Raw genomic sequence first — 22,130 nt, forward strand, 5'->3', positions numbered from 1 at the left:
ATGTCAATTCAAGTTTTTCGTCTTTCGTGATCCAGACGATTTTTCATCACTGATTTTTCAAAAACTGACTTTCGTTTTGTAGATTTACTTGTTGTTATTTATGCAGGAAAGTTTGATTGTTGCAGATTGTCCGCCATTCTCCCTGCATTGACAGAGCGGACGTGTGCCCGCTGCAGTGCTGATGACGTGTAATGTCTGTGAACAGGGTGCGAAGTGGTATGCAAAATATGTTGGCTGAAAATGTACATAATGACCAGTCACAGCATTCAGCCAGAACGTTTTGATTGGTTCTACTCCTTTCACAGACGAAATATAATTATAAAAATATTTTTTGACCACTACTTCTTGATTCCTGTCAGGGTGTAAAGAGATTTCTAACCAACATGAAAAAGATATTTTCCAAACAGGATCACCCACCGTGCCTATAATAATATTAAATTAAAACAGCTCAACAGTTGTAGTGTTTGCGGAGGTCTACCGGAAGGTAATATTGGGCAATATTGTTACCTCTAGAACCTTCTATGTATTGTCTATATGCTGTCTTTATGCTCTCAATATGTTGCTTTTAATTGATATTAATATAAAGTAGTTTTACATAAAATGTTATGCCTTCATTGATTTAAAAACAAAAAAATGCTGTAACAAAAACATAAACAGCATACAAGGGTTAATTTATTTAAGTCACCACATATAAAGGCTTCATAAAAACAGAATATAGGGTTACAAAAAAAGGTTGTTAGCACTTAGAGAAAAAAAACACTTTGATTCCACGCTGCAGGTAGTAATCTCCTTTACGGTAAGTAATGTGTGAATTAAATACAGTAAATCTTCTGCACTATAAAGTAACGCATCTGAGACAGGCAAAATTTTACATCAATGACCTGATGGGGGTGATCTCCTTTAGAACATCAAAGAAATTAAAGGCATAAGGACTTCCTTTCAGGTCCTTTTAAGAGTTATTAAATATTTATATGCCTGCAATATCATAATCCCCCTCATAAAAGGTTTTTTTCTCCTAACACAAAAACACACTTAAACTGTGATTCTGTTCCTGTAAGCATTTTACAAATGAAGTCCAAGCTTTTATTTCACATTCTATACTCTTTTGTAAATGCTAAATAAATGAGTCTAAGTGAAAACACCTCGGGATAATTGAAGTGTAAGAGAAGGTGCAATAAAATGTAATCCTCCATTTGAAACGTTATAATGGCACAGTTTGAAATGGCACAATAAGGAAAGAAAGCGAAAAAGACTCCTCGGTAAAGTAGGGCTATAAACTCATATAAAGGATATAGAGGTGTGTGTGTGTGTGTGTTTGTGGTGGGGGGGGGTTGTTAATGGACGGTTTGCATTGTCAGGTCATGGGGAAACTCTCTCTTTAAAAGGCTAATGTTATGAGATGGTCTGCAACCATTACAGACTAAAAACTGATGGATTCCTGTAACCATTAAGAAACATAAATTACTGAAGTTACTGAAAAGGGTAAACATACCATTATGGCAGGTCTGTGAAACAATTACTGGCCCTCCCTTTCCTTCCTTTCTAGCTTTATGGCCAATAACATATATTTTGCATACTGAATATGCTTTCATTCTCCTTAAACAGTTCACTCAAATGAATGGATTGGTTTGCCATTGTTTTCAAATAACTTTGGGGCAGTTAAGGCGGCATATTATTCCAGTTTTTTGTAGAATACTTCTGATTAACATGCTAACATATTCATTTGCAAACAGTCTACTGAAAAAGCCAATGCGTGCAGGAGATGCCACCTTGTTATTCAAAGCCTGGGGCTGAGCAATGTGCTCATCTGTTCTTTATTCAAGTGCAATGAAGTTGTTCTCAAAATCAGAAACTGGAATATCTTTCAATATCGCTTCAAGGCCAGAGACACTAATCTTTGAGCTAATTCAAAGCCTCATCTGAACCAGCTCTCATGGTGGATCTAGACTCCCTAGGGCTCAGCACAATTTACCAGTACAATTTAACAGCTAATCTGCCCGAGAAACTATTATAAAACTCTATGCACCATGAACTTGTCAGTTTACATTTTTTCTTTCTTTTTTAACATGTAAATCATGAAAATGTAAATCCTCAGATCAAACCGGGAATCTTTATACAGAAAGTCTGATAGTGTCTCTATTATGTAATATTATGCATTCATTTAATGTCTTAATTAAAACACTGTTATAATATTTCATTATTATAACATAATATTTCTGTTGGACAGTCATCAGAATGAAAAAAATAGCATGAAACTATACACAATAGTTTCGATATCAACGTCACCACCACCAAGATTCCGACTATTTTAATAAAAACGTGAGTAATTACTGTGTGAATTAATATCCATCTGCTTTTTTAAAGATTTGTCCATATTGCATTGGATTCATGCGTGATGACGTTTAATGTCCTCGCCAAAGAAGCAACGTGTAAGCAACCACAGTTTTAAAGACACAATAAAGCTTTAAAAATCACGAGCGGGTTATAACTGGTTTGGTTCATGTCATAGTATAAAATGAAAAAAGATTTAGATTTTAGGCATTTAACCAAAAACCCATTAAAAAAACACGACTTCCAGGCGATGGAACCGGAAATGCTAAAATGCTTACTTGTTTCCGGGTTTGGCATATAAAAATACGTCCTCTCTAGGATTATCGATAACGCTAATATGCCTAATATGAGTCTGTGCTTCTCAATGCAGTGGTTTTATACTTTAAAAAATATGCAAAAAAGGAGACAATTAAAAAAAAATACAAATACACCCAGTCTTCTAGGTCTCACTATAAAGCAGATGAAATAAAGAAGCATTCATGCATTTGAGTTTGGCCATTGACTTGCACTGGTATCAACACCTCCCACAGACCTTTAGTAGATTACTTCAGGGTCGTACTATCACTCTCCACTCTCTCCTACAATCTATTGCCTTGAATGAGGCCCTGCTGCTTGTAGAGACTTTCATTTACACTCTTTGAAATGGCTGACTTAATTATATTTCTTTCGTACGGAAGGATAATGTAATGTTTTACTCTTTCCAAAATGCCAGATTAAATGGCTTGGCTCATTTGCGTCTCTCGTCTGACAGGCAAATCTTCATCTGGTGGAGACCATGGTCACTATACTTGCAGTATATCACCTCATATGCTTCTTCTATATAAATAAACTTCTATTGCTTACCTCATTTGTAAGTGGCTTTGGAAAAATGCATCTACATGACTAAATGTAAATGTGAACTGATGACTTGAATTTCATTTTAATGCATTCAATAAACATAGAATGGCACTTGAAAATTGGGTAGTGCATTACAATGAACAACAGTATTTATTCATCTAAATTATTTTTCATTTCAGCATTTACTAATAGATTTTAAATCAAACATTGTCGCCCTCTATTGTATTGACATTAATAACCTTAACAAGGACTAGCGTAATACGTGCTGAAAAACTATATTGCTTATTGTTAGTTAATGTTAAGCAATGCATTAATGTTAACAGTGATTCCAAAACTGTGTCAATTAAAACACATATGTGAATTTAGAGATACTGTGCCCTCATGAACTCCTCCTGAACTGCAGTGGTCTCATCTTTATCCTCCTCAGAATGGTCATGGTTTGCTTTTGTTCTTTGTGCATTTACTCTTGTATCTATCAGGCCGGTCATTATGAGGTGTGAGGAACTCCAATGTAAACTGAATGGGATGAGGGAACACCCCACCCCATGTGCCCACCTGCCACAGAGATGTGTGTGAAGGGGGATTTCAACTAATATTGGGGCAATAAAATGCAAAGGAGGAGGTAAGAAGACGTTTGGCTAACAGGGAGAGGGATTGATAATGGCTCTAGAGGGCAAGAAAAAAATGCAAATGATGTAATACGCCTCTTATTTCGCCCGGTTGAGATCAGGCTTTGAAGGTGGCTCTCGAAAGAATCCAGCTGAACCTGTTTTACAGCCAGTGCATACTACCATCACTTGATTGCATTCATCCAATTTCTTTTTATTGCATCTGATCTGATAAATGCAACCAGTATTGTTAATATTACTGGTTTATACATTGTTGTAGACACAGGCAAACATGGCTGTGAGTTTAAACATGTATGTCAAGGCAGGTGTAAACATTACTGGGAAATGTGTGCTTGTTCCGTTGTGTGCAAAGCATGTAAGAACCTAGAAATAAATGATTTACTGTTTAAACGAAATATATCCAAATAAACAGATGTGTAGGAGAACCTGTGAAGAAATTGCTGAAACTTAAAATGGACCATGAAGGGTTTCCATGCAGTGCTTTTATGCTGTCTCTCACCACACCCTGATTTAATGATACCTGGTCAAGCTTTAAAATAATGAAACTGTACGAGAACAGTTGATAATAGACATGATAATGTTTGTGTCGTTGAAAGTATTCTAGCAGGTTAAATCAATTGATACTTTCTAACGCACAAGGAGGGGAGGAGCTTCAGGACAGAGCTATAACCGCCCATCGCCGCTTCAACAGAGTATAGCAGATGTTACATGAGGCACGTGGACAAAAATCCCGAAGTTTGAATTTAGCGTCGCTTGCGGTGTGTTTTGTTTAACACACAGCACTATTCAGCAAAAGCACTAGGATATATTTCTCAAGACTAGAAGTGTAAGAACACACTCCCTGACTGCTAAAGGATGCATTGGGCCGCACTGTTAACGTGTTTTCTCACTGTGTCGCTCGTGAATCAAGGTAAAGTTACTTTTACATTGTTTTTGGAGTTGAGAACCTGTGTTTGCACAGTTGTGTTACGCCTTTGACATTTCCATTGAAATATTTCGAGTGTAATAGAAGAAACTGTAATTACTTAACTTTTCACATCTATCTTATTTGTAACCGTTGAAAAGTAACAAGCAGCCGCTGTGAATCTATAACATTATATAAATTATAAAGATTAAGCACGTTGTGTCGCACAGCTGAAGAAAATTTGCCGATGTTTGAAGATGAGTAAGACGCAAACCTGCGCGCCAGTTTTTGTTTCCCAAAGTTTAACAGAATAATTTCTGTTTAAGGAAAACGGCATTCATTAACTATGTATATTTAACCAAAATGTTTTACATCCGTAAATATTTTAATATCATTTCTGTAACTCCCCCTTTCCACATCTGCTCGCACCTGTTCGATTGCACAGGCACACATGAAACAATGCACTGGGTAGATGAGCACAAAGTAAACCTCGATGCGTTTATCGCTGTTAAACCGATTATGACTATAATTTAATCGAGTCTTTTCATCCGTATCTCTTTTAAGTCACTGCGTTGGTTTACGTGGCGATACGGGGGCGTTTATCAGTAGCATAGACATGTAAAAATAGCCTAAAAGACATGACGTTAAGCCTCCGCGTTTCAACCCTTCCAGTTTACATCTGTTATTATAAGACACCGTGAGCCCCAGCTCGTCTGTCGATACAACTTTAAAGCCTTTTGGGCAGGAAGGACGATATAATGATAGGGTCCCATGTGTTGAATGATTGTTGGGTCGCAACAGCGCGTTGCGGTGGTTTTGTGCTCACAGACGCATTTCTGTGTAAAGTGCAGCGTGCGTCTGAACTAATTCAGAAGTTTGTGGTCTTCAGTTACCAACACATGTTAGCTAACTTTTCAAAACAATCTTCCTCAGAGAATTTAAATGCGCCTTTATTAGCGTCGGATTCAGTTGGGGTTAGTACCCATAGGGTTGTTTCTGTTGAAACTGAGTCGTTGACTGTGTTCCTGATAAAATCTGAGAGCCGAAACGAATTTACAACTAACAAGTTAATTGTTACTGTAACATCTGTTTTTTGTTCTAACAGAGCTCTCTTCTGCACCCCTCCCCCAACTACCCCCCCCCCCCCTCAACACACCATGTGCTATGTCACACCCGTAATACTGGTTCAGCTGTGAGGTTTCGGTTCATTCTAACCAGCCTGTCCGAAACGAAGAACTTCCCTTTCGTGCGTTTTTGACAATCATTGAAAACAAATATTGCGGTTAATGTGGGATTAAGTTCCATTTTCATTTTAATTGTCAGACTAGATTTTATTGTAGTGAGAATTGTAGAAAGCATAATCCTCAGGACACTTTGCATTTGCAAAGTTTCTTGATTGGTTGTGTTTTTATTGTGTAAACTAGTTTGAATATTCTTATCGTGTTTCACTCATTTGTTTCCTGAAGTATTTATCTGTATAGCAAACATACGTAGCTTGAAATTTCATGTTCACACACCATGTAAACTAATAGTATTCCAGTGCATCACAGTAAATAGATATGTAAAGATGTATAGAAGGAAAGCATTTGAATAGTTTTATTTATATTGTAAAACGAGACACCCTTTCCCTCCCATTCACTCAGTAGTTTCCACCATACTGCACCATCCCAAACAAATCCTTTGGTGTGTGATGTTTAGAAAATGCAAGCAAATAAAGGTGCATTTGCTTAGTTCAGAAGAACCGACTGCAGTATACCAGCACAAACAATTTTTAATAAGTTTCCCTCGGTGAGCGTACTATTATAGTGGGAAACTATTGTTTTCCTCTGTCTTCTGTTCTCTAGCAGAGGAGTATTCGGTTCTTCATAAGAACCAGTTTATCTGTCATCAAGCAAGACAAGAGAGCAATTGTCTCTGGTTAAAAGAGAGAAGCCACATTGTTTTACAACAGGATAGTCATGTGTGTGCTTAGCAGCGACTCCTCTTGGCCTGTAGAAATGCTTCCATTGAGATGCATGAAGTCCCCCATGGCTCTCTGTAACCTTCAGTGCACTTGTTTGGATCCACCCTGCATTTCCAACAAAAAGACAGGTTGTTTCTCTCTTGTTATTCGCTTTCTACTGGACCTCCTCTGGACCCCTGCTGACTATATTGTCCGGCAGGTTTTCTTTAACTGATGCGTGTACGATTGCGACATCTCCCGCCGACTCATCACCATTTGTAATCAAATTCAACTGTATGCTCCCCACCGAGAGCCATTATCTACCCCAACCCCTTCACTCCTCTTGAAAAAGACGTCGGGTTACCATATGAATTACTGCGGCTAATACCTCTCTTCCCATCATGCATTTCAAAAGCGCCACTAAAATATGGAACCGTGTGAACTGTAAGAGAGAAAAATCAGCCGAGGATGCCGCTTTCTTTGCATCTCTGTGCGATTCACTCCCTCCATTTTTCTTCCTAAAAAGCTAGTCGTTTTTTTTATGTGTTTTTTGTTCGGCGATGACCTTTAACATCTAATAGGAAGGACTTGTACTTCATATGTACAGTTGAAAGCTCTTAATCCCACGCTGTGTGTGCGTTGGGACTCAGGAAATGAAACCGGCCATTACAATAAAAGCCCCTTCAACCCCCCGAAAGCGCCTTCTGTCTCTGCAGTTTCTCCTCATTCCCTCTTTCAAGCGACGTGAGACCCTTAAATCATTTTTGGGGCTGCCCCTTCAGATCTTTTATGTGACATTTTTCCTTCTACAGAGTTCCCTTTAGGCATCTAAAACATAACAATTTTTTTTTCAATTTGCAGTTTTTTCACATTACACAGTGTTGAGTAGACCCATTTCGTAGTGGTTAAAAACAACCTATTCCTTGTTGTACGAAGGTCACGTGTTTAGGCCAATGCTGTTTGTAAAGACAAAGTAACTGACAGTGTTAATAACTGATTGTACGTTGTAACGTTCGGGGCACCATGCATGTGCAGCCACAGATCACAGGCGGAAACAGACGTTATTAAACCTGCCACTGATAACCTTTCGCCTTATATAAATTGGTTTATATGCTTAGCCTCACAGTGGGTCTTATTTTCACCTTTATAGCTTAATGTTCTGACTCAATGTCCTAAACAATAGCCCCCTCAACCGCCCTGCCTCGACCTCAAAGTTTGTATCTCGTGCACAAACATCCTGTATCTTTTGCATTGATCATCATATGTGAATTAGAGTTAAAAACTTCTGCAGACAGATGTTGTCATCTGTCTGCAGAGTGATACAAACAGTGAGACGTGGTAGTGGTGTTATTGTACACATGCTTACACATGCTTAACAAAATGAGCCACAACCAGCGTCCCACTAAAAACAGCTTAAAAACAAACTTTCTTTCAGTTTCAATAGCCTTTTCTTGTCACCTCCACAGTTGTTTGCACAATTCGGTTTTTATCTCTAATATCTGTCTAGCCCTGTTAAACAATCCCACATGCAGAAACAGGACTGCTCTGTAAGTCTGCGCTTTGGAAGACAAGCTCCTAACCTAACCTTTGACATTTACACTTTGATGTCAGCTTCATAAAACATATAAGCTTGTCTATAGTTTTCTTTCTATTGTGGGAACTTTGATGTCGCCTGCTTTGAGCTGGCAAGCCTACACAGGCCAAAGTGAGCCACAGCCGCACCTGTGCCAGGTGTCTCTGCGCTCTGACTGCTAGAACACTTCCTGGTGGAATTTCCAAAATAACACAGATTTCTTGTGATCAAAAGTTTAAGAACGAGACCTTAGGAACGGTCAAAGGGCATTGGATTTAATTGGGGTATTCATGATAGCACATTCTGGATATGAGATGTAGGTCAGCAGTTAAGGTTATACATTTACAAAATCATAAACCGGGTTGGCTTGTGGTGAGGATGTTAAAGGCGTAGGTAAGCGAAAAATTGAGATTCTGCATTCAACAGTTTCTCCATGGTCAGCCAGTACATAATGTGCATTCAGTCTGTTTTAAGTGGCTTACTGCAGATGTTGACCCCCAGGCAACTGGGATCTTGAAGCAGAAGACAGTTAAGAATCCTCATGACCTCTTTTACGAACCTGGCCAAACCCTAAACTACACAGGAATGTGAAACAGATCCGTTTTCACATCAGATCATCATAGCACTTACAAAATGAGAGTCTTTTTATCAGAAAGATATTTTTTTTACTTCACTAGCAAAAGGCCTTGATGTAGCACACTCCCTAACTTCTAGTGTATTTTGTTGTTCTTCTCCCCAACGGAGGGGAGCCAACTGCTGCACACACCAACTGTGCATTTTGAAATCAACGTTCAGCCTTGTTTTGTTTGAACAGATAAGGATGGTCAGACTACGCCGGGCCCTCACACGACGTGGGAGGCAACCGTTCGAGAGTTTGCAAGGCTAAAGAATGAGCTTATTTAACTTTCAATGGAAGCTAGCTGACCTCTGTGTTTTGGCACCAAATTTGATTGGTATCTCGATGCCTGCAAGCAAACGGCGATGTTATGAACACAAGGGGCCCCGTATGGACCCTGTGGAATGCAAATGCGTAGAGCCCAGAGGCATTCGGGAAAGGGGAGACTGGTTTGAGGAAGAGATAAAGCCAAGGTTTCTGTCTATGCAAAAATACTCGACACCTTGCTGTTTAAAAAACGGTTTTGAATATAAGTTCAATGGGACTTTGATGTTTGGAATGTTGTTAATAAAAGACCACATGAATCCTCTTAGTCATATAATTGGTCGACAATAAATTGTGTAGTTCTGAAGTCTGGGCTCTAAAGTTTTACAAATAAGTGTATGTTCTTTTTAAGGTTGTGCAGGTTGACTTGCCTGTGGGTTGCATGAATGACTAGTAGGTAGAGATGTAACGATATGAAAATTTCAAATCATGGTTATAATGACCAAAATTACCAAAGTTATCAATATGATCATGGTTTTGATCAAATGATCTTGTATTGTTAAAAAAGAACTGATACACAAACTGTAAACATTTCAACAAGTTTTCAATTGGAAAATCAACTAATAACAATTACATATGCAATGTTTTTTGAATCAGAATATTTAAATAAAGAGCTTTATTGCCTGAATAAAGGAATTTGTCTTGGTGATGGACGCAATTGTGCTTAATAAATTTAAGCATAAACATTAAATAAACATTAGTATAAAATGCTGAGAGATAAACGTTTTTCTAGTGCAGGTTTAATGAACAGTACCTTGAATGAGAACACCAAATCCACACATGAAACAACACAAGCACTGTGCACAAATATTAATGCATATGCTGTATGACACAGCACGTTCATGAGATATCCGTAAATTTTTTCAATAATTAAATATTTAATCTCTAATCAAAATATTTCTGTCTAGTTATATGCCCGAGTTAGATTTGGTAGGTATTGAGATTAAAGTTAACTAATCTCTTTTTCACTATATAACAGTGGGTGGTGTTCACGTATATTCCCCACTTCTGCGGCGACTTCCTTGTTGTATAATTCCCTCAGTACACACTTGTAAAGCCATAATATGCCCAGACCTCCGATTTGGTCCTTATAAATGGCGGAAAAATCTCCCGAGCGCTGTCACTGCTGTCCGCCATGTCTGCTTGTGCAAAACAACGTCACATGCTACGCCTGCATCAGACAGGTGCTGGCAGCACAGGAATCACTTTGAGTTTTCAAAATCACGCTACTCATGCCCGGTTATCATGATAAGTACAGTTTAAATGGTGATATTAACCGTCAGGACATTTTAGCATGGTTTCTCATGAAACCGATAATCGTTTCATCACTACTAGTCGGTTTTAAAGGAACAGTTCAACCAAAAAGATACATTCTGTCATCATTTACCCAGCCTCACATTGTTCCAAATCTGTATAAATTGAAAAGTAATGCTTGTCACCAAACAGTTCTTGGAAAAAATGCTTTTTAAATTTAACACAAAATAAGATAATTTGAAGAATGTAGGAAAGCAAACAGCTCTGAGGCACATTTGAAAACCATTGAAATTTTGAATGCGATGGTGGCCAAGCATTCTTCCAAATATCTTTAACTGTGTTCATCAGAACAAAGACATTTTTACAGCTGTTTTTACAGATTTGTAACAACTCGATGGTGAGTAAATGATGACAGAATATTTCTTTCTGGATGAACTGTCCCTTAAAGACGCCATGTTTAACACATGTTGGGGGAGATGAGAATCACTGCAAAAAATTAAAACATAGTTGATTACAGATCAACTAGCCATTTCTAGTCAATTTTACACATAACATTGTAGTAGACACATAACTAATATGGGTAAGTACTAACTTAAACTTGTTCTGACCTAATTTTTCTAGATGTCACCAGATTCTGACTCATAACTTAGATGATTTATTGGCAGTTTCTGGAGGGGTATCAGAATGAACAGCCACTCATAACCCTGAACTAGTAAATTGCTTTTGTGGTTAATGGAGCTCATAGGAAGCCGCATGTCTGTATTTTGTTAATAGTTCTCTATTTAGTTCATGCCGTTCATGAACTGGGGGTCGGCAAAGAATCCTCCGGGTCAGCATTGAATCAGCCGCGATGTGCCCATCAGACATTCTTTAAGGTCCCCGGGGGGCCCTGCAATCAAATACATAAGTTAGAACGTAATGGATGTGATTTCTGAGTGCACTTATCACTTATGAGTGCAGCCTGCTTGATGAGTTTTGTTTGGAGAGCAATTTCGGATCCATCTTGGGTTTAATTTATAGCATGTTCAAGGCAGCCTAATGGCTCATGCATGTTAAAGTGAGGACATTAGGTGTAATAAGGCAGGTTCGAAATCAATTCCAGGGTGTTTCACTATGGTGGCAGTCTGTAAAACCTTAAACCACTCCTTGTGTGTCTACAACGCCTGCACACATAAGCACTTAACTGACTCTGCTTCGGTTAATGGTTTGCGAACATCTCGTTTTGAACCTATTCACATTTGTTTGAGCAGTCTGTGAAATTCAGAAGCTATACGGGTGGTTGAAAATTAAACTGCACATGTGTCCTATGTGTGACAGCAAAAATCTAGGAAAAAAAACATACAATGAAGATAAATCTCTCTTTTACTGTTTAACATTGAATAATATAAATTAATAGTTTGAATAGTTTATTTTCTACATTTTTACAGTCACATGACATGTTAAGGTTTCTTTGTCAACTACTCATTTACATAATTTAGGGGTTTAACAATTCACAGGGGTTCAAGAATTTATTAAGCCAACTGTATGTAAATTATTAAAAATGTGATCGCATGTCACAAAAAATTATAACTAGCACCTTTAATTCCTTTCTTAATTTAATCTTTTGACAGAAATGCAATTTAACATACATAACTTAATGTCTTCAGAGGTGTTTAAAGACCTTACATACACCATGTGACCCTTATGTGGAATTCACTATGTTGTTTCTACAGTAGCCCTAAACGGACAAACTGCTCTACAGAACGCGTTTCGTAAATACGTTATCTCCTTCGGCAAAGATGCGAAAACATGATGTCATCTTAGTTCTGTGTCAGCCACCATAGTGCTTCAAAAGGGAGGGATGAGGGGTGGAGCAGCCATTGTTTGGAATACGCAACCTTACTACTAGATGAATTAAATTCTAAGTTAAACACTAAATTTCATACACTAGACCTTAAAGGAGTCAAAACCTCAAAGGCATATATCACTCAAAATTGAAAATTCTGTCATCATTTACACACATTCGAGTTCTGATGAACACATAGAATGATATTTGGAAGAATGCTTATAATACAACAGATCTTGCCCCCCCCCATTGACTCTCATAGAAGATAAATTATTTGATCATTTTCTTATGTTCTTTTGAATGCAAAATTAAACATTTTAAAGAATGTAGGGCAGCAAACAGTTCAGGAGCACTTTTGACTACCATTGCATTTTTCTAACCACGGTAGTCAATGGGGGGCAAAATCTGTCTGATTATAAGCATTCTTCCAAATATCTTTCTCTGTGTTCATCAGAACAAAGAAATATATACAGATTTGGAAAAACTCGAAGGTGAGTAAATGATGACAGAACTTACATTTTTAGGTGAAGTATCCTTTTAAGTAAGGATGTCTTAAAGCGGTTATTGTTTTAAACATTAAACAACATAATATAATTTGTCGTTGGTTTTAGTTTCATGTGTTGGCAATTCAATCAACAGGATCATTTTTTATATCATGCTAGATCTATTGATAAATGTATCTAATAAATATATATATATATATATATATATAGTACATATAAATAGTATATCACATAGTTTTAAAACAGGTGTATGATGAAGCTACTCGAGCAGAGCACCTGTTTGCCAGACAAAGAGCATCGGGATGGGGGGAGGTGGTGTCATTTGTTTACTTCACCTGCTGGTGGTTTGTTCTGACCTATGAGGTCACTCGTGCACAGCACACACCCCTTTCTCTTGTAGTGTGTAAGCCAGTGTCCATTTACTTTTATACTAATACTAAGAAAATGCCACAGGGTGGATGAGTAATTTCAATGATCAATTTACAGTAAAGTATTGCTGTATGATTAAAGCACGTTACTAATATATATTGTAATACTCTATGATAGTGATTCGTGAATAGCAGTCTTTACAGCTGGATGAATTTCCAGTTAAGCGCTGGTGTTGATGCAAGGATAAATGGAGGGAACCAAAGTTGTTTTTGTGACTCTTTTGTGTCTCATATATTTGTAAAGAAAACATAGCCAGGAGCTGAATTCTGCTATACGACTGGTCTATACATCTATAAAAAGAGCTGTCAGCACGAAGCAACTTCACTGAGCAATGAGACAAAACTTAAGCTTTGCATAACAATGACCAAATACCTGTGTGGGTTCACGGCGGCCTGATTCTCTAGTGCTCATATAACCCTGACTGAACTTTACATTAAACATTTTACCAGAAGAGAAAACATGCATACTTGATTTTTACTTCAGAACATTACGGAACGTTATATTAAGTTATGGTGTATATGATATCACAGCTAGGAAAGTAGTGGATCTCACACATTTATGTCTTTTGCCAGTAAACATTTTGCTCACCGCCAAGGGTTGAATCTAAATTTCAAAAGCCCAAAATCGCTCTTTAAATGGCATGTTTATTCATGCAAATGTTTGGTTTCGGTGGAATGTTTTCATAGGTCTAGCTATGGAATTCAAAATCTCGCAATCTCAGACATTTATCAGTTCTTGGTCTGCAGTTATCTTTCAACTGTCAAGGCCCATTCCTCAGAATATCGGTTGTGTGTAGTTGATACAAACAACAACCAGTTTTACAGGCTTTAGAGATTGCAACCTTGTTTTTTCAATTTGCATAATAGCTTTTAAACATGAACTTGTAGGCAGTGAAGCTTATGTGGAACACAATTATGCACAAATACTGTAGTTGCAGTTTTCAATGTTTATGCACATTTCTTAGCATGCTAGTCAGCTTTAGCATCTTAAAAGTATGGCTTTTTCATACCTAAAAGAGTTGTAATGAAAAGAGATTTTTTTTAAATGATTTATAAATTTGACTTTCAGTTTTATTACTTGCCTTGTGTGTGATTTAGGTTGTAACAATACAGAATAAAAATGTATTTTTGTATAGAGAAGTTGACTTCACAGAATGTGTCAGACAAGTACAGACAGAACTCGAACAAATGTCTCTTTGTCTATTTGAATAGTCAAATGTTTTGGCTGCTTTGCCTGGTTCCAGTCAAAATTATTTAATTCAAATAAAATGAAAATCTTTCTGGTCAAAAAATCCGAGGCTAAGTCTTGGTTTCACAACAGTGTATACTGTACTATAACCTCTACGAATATTTCAATGTTCACTTTATTGCTTTGTCCGACACATATTCATTCACCTATTCCTGTGCTCTGTTGTTTTTCTCATGTATTTTAGTGAGCAGTTTGGAAACAGCATCTGCCAATTATGGAGAGAACGTTACAATACCATGCATCAAAGGTCTTGTCAACGAAGAGGACCTTATGATTATCAAATGGAGATATGTAAGTACTGCTATTATGTTTGCTGAATAACTCATCAATTCCCATCCACACAGTTCATTACAAACTCACACCAGTGGTCAAATGCCACGTGTCGGACTGCATACAAACAGTATGATGTTTTGAAAACATTACAAAGGTCAACCTGTACATGATCCATTTGTGGTTGTCATGAAACTGCTCTGTTAAACATGGCTGTTTTTATTAGGACAAAGGGGACATACTGAAAAAGCGTAAAGATAAGAATGCAGAAATTACAGATGACGTGAACTACAAGACCAGAGTCAGTTTGAAAGATGACTTCAGTCTCGTCATCTCAAAAGTGACTATGGACGATCAGAGAATCTTCTCCTGCATGGTCTCATCTACTGACATTCTGGAATACAAGGTTCAACTGGCCATTTATAGTAAGTGTTGGACTCCATAGCAAAACCTAGAAATTCTTATGAATAATTATAACTCGCAATTGGGTAAAGGTCTTTCTGGCAGTACTTATGGATTATACCAGCAACAAACAATGTATATTCTCTCTACAGAGGCTCCGTCCCCACCTCAGATCACAGAACAAGCAACTGTGATGGAGATCGGCAAACTAACTAGGGTAAGTTTAGTCCAATATAGTCAATTGATGCAATATAGAGTTCAGATACAAAAGCCTCTAAGTGCCGTTTTACAATTTTCTTCAAAAATTCTTTTCATGCTCCTATGTTTAGGTTCAGCCATTTCACTTTAATGTCAATGAATACATCCACTTTGCCATTAAAGTAAAATAACTTTTAATATAAACAACCTAGCCTGATACAAATATAAAGGAAGAGGCAATCACATTTGAACTCTCTATATAGACTTTTTTTGTTTATATAACCATATATTCGATATATGTGAAGATATTAACCATGTGTAACATTTTTTCAGAACATAAATGATGATATCAGTGCTTGCATATTCTCAGTATGTCTACATCCGCCAGTCTTCATTCTCATAACTTGTGCTTTTGTCTAATCAGGTAGCGGAGTGCCGTACCGAAGGTGCCAACCCAGCTGCCAACATCACATGGTTTAAGAACAAAACTCCACTTGCGTCTGACGGAACAGGTAGAGTGAGACGTGGCAATATGAGAATATTGGATGTTCAAACTGACCACAGCGGATCACAATTGAATGCTTTTTTATTAACCAATAGTTTACATTTATTACAGCGATTAAAATCAGCCAAGCTGTGGATGTTGATAGCGTGACCAAACTTTCTGCCACGACTTCTAAGCTTGAATACGCAGCGGTGAAGGATGATGTTGATGCTAAATTCAACTGCCGTGTTCAACACGCCCGATCAGCCGACATTGAGTCTTCACCTATTAGCTTCACAGTGAACTGTGAGTTTCTTTTTTTTGTCTCTAGAAATGAGAAACGACTTTCTATTTATTTGTTTCATGTTATTTGGATGGCAGTTTGTGCTGTCCTCCTACTGTTTTATTACTTCCTGTTATAATTATGTCTCCTTAGTTCTTTGTGTGAATGAATCTGTGTAAAACTGAAGTGCTTAATGGCCTAATGTTTGGGATAATCCTCAGCATTATTTAGAATGACCATTTGAAGCACCAATGAGAAAATGGCTTCAGAATCAAATGGCTCTCTGAATTTTGCCTAATAAGATCTGTAATTTGCCTTTCGGGAACACAGCCATTGGACGGTAAATGAGATTTTGGCGTTATTGTGAAGGAGCTAGCCCAGCACTACTCAGACTACCTCTTGAAAGCATTTCTCACCACAAAAGAGCCTCAACTCTTGAGCTGAAGGGCCTCATCTGGCTCATAAGGAGGTTTTGTGAAGTGCTCTTATCTGCACGGGCTCTATCAGGACTTAATGGCCACTCTCTGTCCGGCCCACCCTGATTCATACATGTCCTCTCTACAGACCCAACCGAGAAGGTCAGCCTCCAGGTGGTGTCCCAGGGCCCTTTTAAGGAAGGAGACAATGTGACCCTCAAATGCACGGCAGACGGGAACCCTCCTCCCCCAAGCTACAATTTTTACATCAAGGTACGTCTCCTGTAGGTAACTCAAACTCTTTCTTTACAGAAGGCTGATAAGAAGTTGTCAAAACGTGTCTGTGTTTCTCTGTAGGGCGAGAAAAAGACTGTGGAAAACTCTAACACGTACACCTTGAGGAACATCACTCGGGACGACACTGGAGAATACAAATGCTCGCTGGTGGACGGGGAGGACATGGTGGATTCGGCACAAATCACCGTTGATTGTACGGGACACTATGTTTTCTGTTCTCGATTCTCAATAACAGACAGATGGATGATTGTTTTTCAAAGTTAACAGTAATACATCATTTTTTGTCTTCAAAGATCTTGAGGTGGTCCTCAGCAGCACTGGTAAAATTAACAAGAAAGTCGGCGAGAGCTTTGAGATCACTCTGGATATTGAAGGCTCAGGAACAACGCAAACATCTTGGAAAAAGGTAGAAAATAAACGTCTCTTACAATTCAAATGAAAAATAACTAGAGTACTTATTGTTATTATATTACTACGTAAGCAATAAGCATTCAGTTTTTGAAAAATTGTGCAATATACACCGCAGCATCAGCAGTTTTTTCCCCGGCTAGATGAAAGTGTGTGAATGTGTTTATGGTGTCGCAAAACAAAAATTCTTCTTAAAACAATCACAACTTTGTGATTTCAAGTCGTTCCTATTGTCATGCTGAAATTTTAACTTTCAGGACAATGTCAAGCTGGAGAAGGCACCTAAGTTTGACAAGTTGAAGTATTCTGATTCTGGAGTTTATGGGTGTGTTGTTTCCACGGGTGGTCTAAAGAAAACACAAACATTTGAATTAATAGTTGAAGGTGAGTGCTATTTATTTTTTGTGTTATTAAATTTGTTTAAAAACATTGAACGCAGTCTTAAGTGTACCATTGTACACTTAACTATTTTCTCATTCTTTTGGATTTGAGAGTATCTTCTGTATTATTTTGATGGCTAATGATAAGTCTTTTTGCAGGTGCTCCAGTGATCAAGAGCCTGATCAATAGGAAAGGTGATGGAACCATTTACAAGGTCTTGATTTGTGAGGGAGAAGGCTCTCCAAGACCCACCGTACAATGGAGCATCAACGGCACAAATGTAAGTCTAATTTTTTTATGCAAGTCACTACAGAACTTGACCTTGGTTGACATTGTTAGAGATCTCAATATATTAGAATAAAGCTTTGGAAATGAACTACCTAAAAGGAGAAAAACGTGTCAGTGTCTTTTAATCTTGTAGATTGGACAAGTCAGCTAGAGATTCTCATAAAAAGCTGTCACATCAGGTGCGCTTATGACCTCGATAACATTCTCAACGAATAAAGGCCGTGGGTTGTCACGTACAGTAGTTTGTTAGACAAAGCACTTACAGTACCTGTAATAGGAAGCTCTCGGATGAGCTCACTATTCAAACAAACCAGACTGGTAAAGGGACTGAATAGGTGTGGAAAGAGAAAGCATTTAAAGTCATGAGACTTGCTCACTTCCTGAGTAATGTGTGTTATGGTTATGGTTTAAATATGCAATCAATGCAACTAAACTCTAGAGAAGTGCATTATCGGAGTCGATATGTGTATTGCAGTATAAAGGGAATGTACTTGCACATAAAGACAAACTTTAGAGCAATGGCGCCCTCATGTGGCGCACATAGTAGTTTACAAAATCAGCTGTCTTCAATAATATTGCTATTGTTGCCATATCATTGTTACACAGTTCTGTTATGTATGAAAGACAAATAATTTTGATGTTTTGAAATTAATGATTTAATGTGCTGGAATTTCAGGTTGATGAGACTGCTTATGTGGATGGCAAAATCACATATAGGATGACAATTGTTCCAAAGGGTAATCTGACTGTGTCCTGCACTTTCTCTAATGATTTGGGAACTGACATTAAAAGCATTAATGTCTCAGCATGTAAGTTTTGCCTCTCCCAACTTTTTGCATCACTTTTCTTTATGATTGATGTTGTTTATTGGTTAATTTAAACAGAACTATTTAGTCAATACTGTTATTGGGAAAAAGTAATTCATTATCTATATTAAGAGGTGCATTTCAACAATGCAATATTAAAGACAAGGGTCATAATATAAATATTACATTAAAATATAGACGTTTTCAATGTCAACTATTTGGTTCTCTATAAATTAATCAAAATGAATTGATGCAATCAATGCAATCCAGCATTTTACATGTTTAATCATCAAATCAGTTTCATAAGCATATAGAAAATGCATAGAATAATTTGTGGTCATATAATATTTTTGAAACAAATAATTACTGCAATTTTGTATAAAGACATGTACAAAAATGTAATAGTATTTATGTCTGATTACAGTTAATGATGACATGACAATTGGCAAACAAGGTAAGATTTTGGTCTTAAGTTGAACAGTTGTGAGTTACTAGGCTTTTGTTTAGTTAATGTCACCACTTTTTCATGCCCACCTCTAACCTCTATATTTCTCAAACAGATATGAAACAGGAGCAAAGTGAGCAGACTACAATGGTTGTCGGCATTGTTGTTGGAGTGTTGCTCGCTGCTCTGGCAGTAGGCCTGGCCTACTGGCTATATTTGAAAAAATTCAGGTACTGTCTTCTTATTAAATAGCAGTACCATACATAACATTTTGTGCATCTTCATTTTTTGTGTTATGTGAAATACTTATAATTGTTTAAAGTGGTAAACTGTGATCCCTAATATCTTTGGACTTGTAGGACAGGCACATGGAAAACTGGAGAAAAGGAGGATGGGTCAGCAGAGGAGAGCAAGAAGCTGGAAGAGAATCAGAGCCAGAAAGCAGATGTGTAATGTTTAATGAGCCATTCAGGGTGAGGGACAAAGTATCTATGAAGTATTTATCACCTTAGAGCAAATTAAAGTTGGTCTAGCATAGCAATCATATAAGCAATCATAAAAAAACTATACTAACGTGTATATCAATGTTTATTAAGCCTTTTAATAGGCATACAAAAAACTGAGATATTCTTTGTTTTCCATATCTTGCTTTTTTAACCCGGGTGCCAGATAATGCCAAAATTGTGTAAATTAAGAAACATGAACTGTTCCACATTAGATAGTTAAATTTTTATATTTGCATTTGACCGAAGCTTTTTTTCAAAGATTGAACCCATGACTGTTGTATTGCGCTTCTAGATGATATACAGGAACACATTTGTTATGAATCTGCCTAAAGATGTTATTATAACACCTTTCCTCCTCAGGATTTATTGAATACTGTCCCGTCTATCCACTGGAGGAGGGGTGTGCGTCAAGGGAAAATCTGAAAAAATAAAAACAACTGTCATGGAGGGTCTGAATGGCTGGGCCAGTTACATCTCCACCACTGGGCAGTTAATAAATAATGTGTGTTGTAATGTATGTGAAATATTTGCATTGAAGCTTAAGCCCATTAAGAAAACAGTTGAAAGTGTTCATTTAGGCTGTTTGGGGTGCTTTTCTTTTGCCCTCTGAAGTAAAAAAAAAAAAATTCTGTGCCCCAAACTTTTAGTACATGCATTTTGCAGTTTCACTTGATGTGTAATTACACAGAGGCCTTCGGTTTTCAAGACCTTGAATGGGATGTTACCATGCCACATTTACTCCGATTATGTCCTTTATTTTATAATTATACTGTATGTAGTTCCAAATCTGTGGCATGATTTTCGCAGTTAGCTCAGCACTTGGTGTGAGTTTTCAAGTCTAAACAAGTCAGCGAGTAGACAAATTCATCAGTAAAATTGATATTATACTCTTTCGGCTTTGAAGAAAATTATTGAGTTATGTAAACCAGCGCATTCTAATTATGTAACCTTAAGGATTTGAAGACTTTATGATGTTGAAAATGAGCAAATAAAATGCAGGGACCAGTGTTTCTTTATTGTTGAAAACAATACCCTGTGCTTGGATTGCTAAGAATTGTGCCTTGTTTACCATACAGTTTTTAAGGACTAAATTACAGCCATGTTACCATATTTGTTTCATTTGCTCTGACTAATGTACATTCTCAATATACCCAATACTCACTTTTTCTCTCAGATTATCACCTGTTTCTGTGTGTTCTGATGTATCATCGTTTTGCGCCAGAATTGTATGCGATTCATTTGAAGCATTACTTGTAAATATGGTAAACCTTTTTGTTGTTGTGTTTTTGTTCTATTTATATTGATAAGGTTTAGCTTAATGGCAGTGTTTTACCATCATGTTAGTTGTAGTTATTTTTTTCGGAAAATATACCTCCGTTGCTGTTGAATTGTACTTTTCAATTGATGGTTTTTACTTGCAGGCTTTAGAATTGTGAAATAGAATCGTCCAGGTTTCCATTTTGCATAGTGATGTTGCTGCATTTTCACAGTACAGTGCTCATTTAGTGCATTTAAACCACCATCTAGACCAAAGAGGTTGAATGTGGCCATGCAAGTATTGTACATACTGACCATTGTTTTGTACTTTTAGTTCAAATTAAAGTGTACATTTTTAGGAAAGTGTTTCTGTTCTTTTCATTTCTTGCAGTTTTGCAAGAAAAATGTTGATGTAGAAAGGCAACTTGTACACCACTTCCGGTCTACAAAATGTAAGCATAGTCCCCTAAAAATCTCCCCCCAAAAAATCTGGATGTAGAAAGGCAACTTGTACACCATTTCCGGTCTACAAAATATAAGCATATTCCTATAGATAACATGTTTCCAAGAAATTGTGGTAACACTTTACAATAAGATTGTATGTTAACATTAGTAAATCCATTAGGTAACATGAACTAAAAATGAAAAATACGACAATTATGAACCATTTATAAATAATAGTTTAAATGAATTTCAGCATTTATAAATACAAATTCAAAGTCAATGGTTGTGATGTAATGCACAAATAAACAATGTAACTTGTTGTTTTGACATTAACACTAAGAATATTAATAAATGGCGAAAACTATATTGTCAGTTAATGGTAATGTTGTAAAGTGTTTTATTGTATATGCTGAATAGAAAAATGGAGTAAAGAAAGTCTCCTTGTATAAATTCAGTATGATAATTCAAAAGATTATTGCTATTAAAGCATTGAACAAATAGTTTTATATTGGTCATTGCAGCACTTGTTGCTGTCCATGGTGCTGGAATGACTCTTCTCAATATTGAATTCATGGCTTTTAAAATGCAGTAAATATCTGATCTGATCTAGGGCTATGTCCACCAATGACACCATGTCCACCATCAATTGTATCCAATGGAAACGTTGCGTTTTTTCTGTGTTTGTCACACAATCAGCGCCGGCGTTTGGGCACAAGGCGTCTAAAACCTTTGCGCTCTCCTGGAGTCTGTCGTCCCTAAGCAACCGTGGGCCAAGATAGCCGTTGAGACGATGTGGTATTAACAAAGGATATATGGATTATATGCACTGA

General features: G+C 37.2%; 1 protein-coding gene across 1 annotated transcript; it reads left to right on the forward strand.

Moving 5' to 3' along the window:
- The first annotated feature begins 4,473 nt into the window (after positions 1-4,473).
- alcamb (activated leukocyte cell adhesion molecule b) lies at positions 4,474-21,458 on the forward strand. The gene is made up of 16 exons (XM_056756752.1): positions 4,474-4,707; positions 14,600-14,706; positions 14,912-15,110; positions 15,240-15,304; positions 15,710-15,797; positions 15,902-16,075; positions 16,617-16,741; positions 16,826-16,958; positions 17,059-17,171; positions 17,431-17,557; positions 17,713-17,834; positions 18,519-18,651; positions 19,073-19,102; positions 19,209-19,323; positions 19,453-19,566; positions 19,960-21,458. The coding sequence occupies exons 1-15, from the start codon at positions 4,653-4,655 to the stop codon at positions 19,544-19,546; spliced, it is 1,680 nt and encodes a 559-aa protein (XP_056612730.1). The 5' UTR covers positions 4,474-4,652; the 3' UTR covers positions 19,547-19,566; positions 19,960-21,458.
- Positions 21,459-22,130: the final 672 nt, after the last annotated feature.

The sequence above is a fragment of the Triplophysa dalaica genome, chromosome 9, assembly GCF_015846415.1.
Source record: "Triplophysa dalaica isolate WHDGS20190420 chromosome 9, ASM1584641v1, whole genome shotgun sequence".
In the NCBI taxonomy this organism is placed as follows: domain Eukaryota; kingdom Metazoa; phylum Chordata; class Actinopteri; order Cypriniformes; family Nemacheilidae; genus Triplophysa; species Triplophysa dalaica.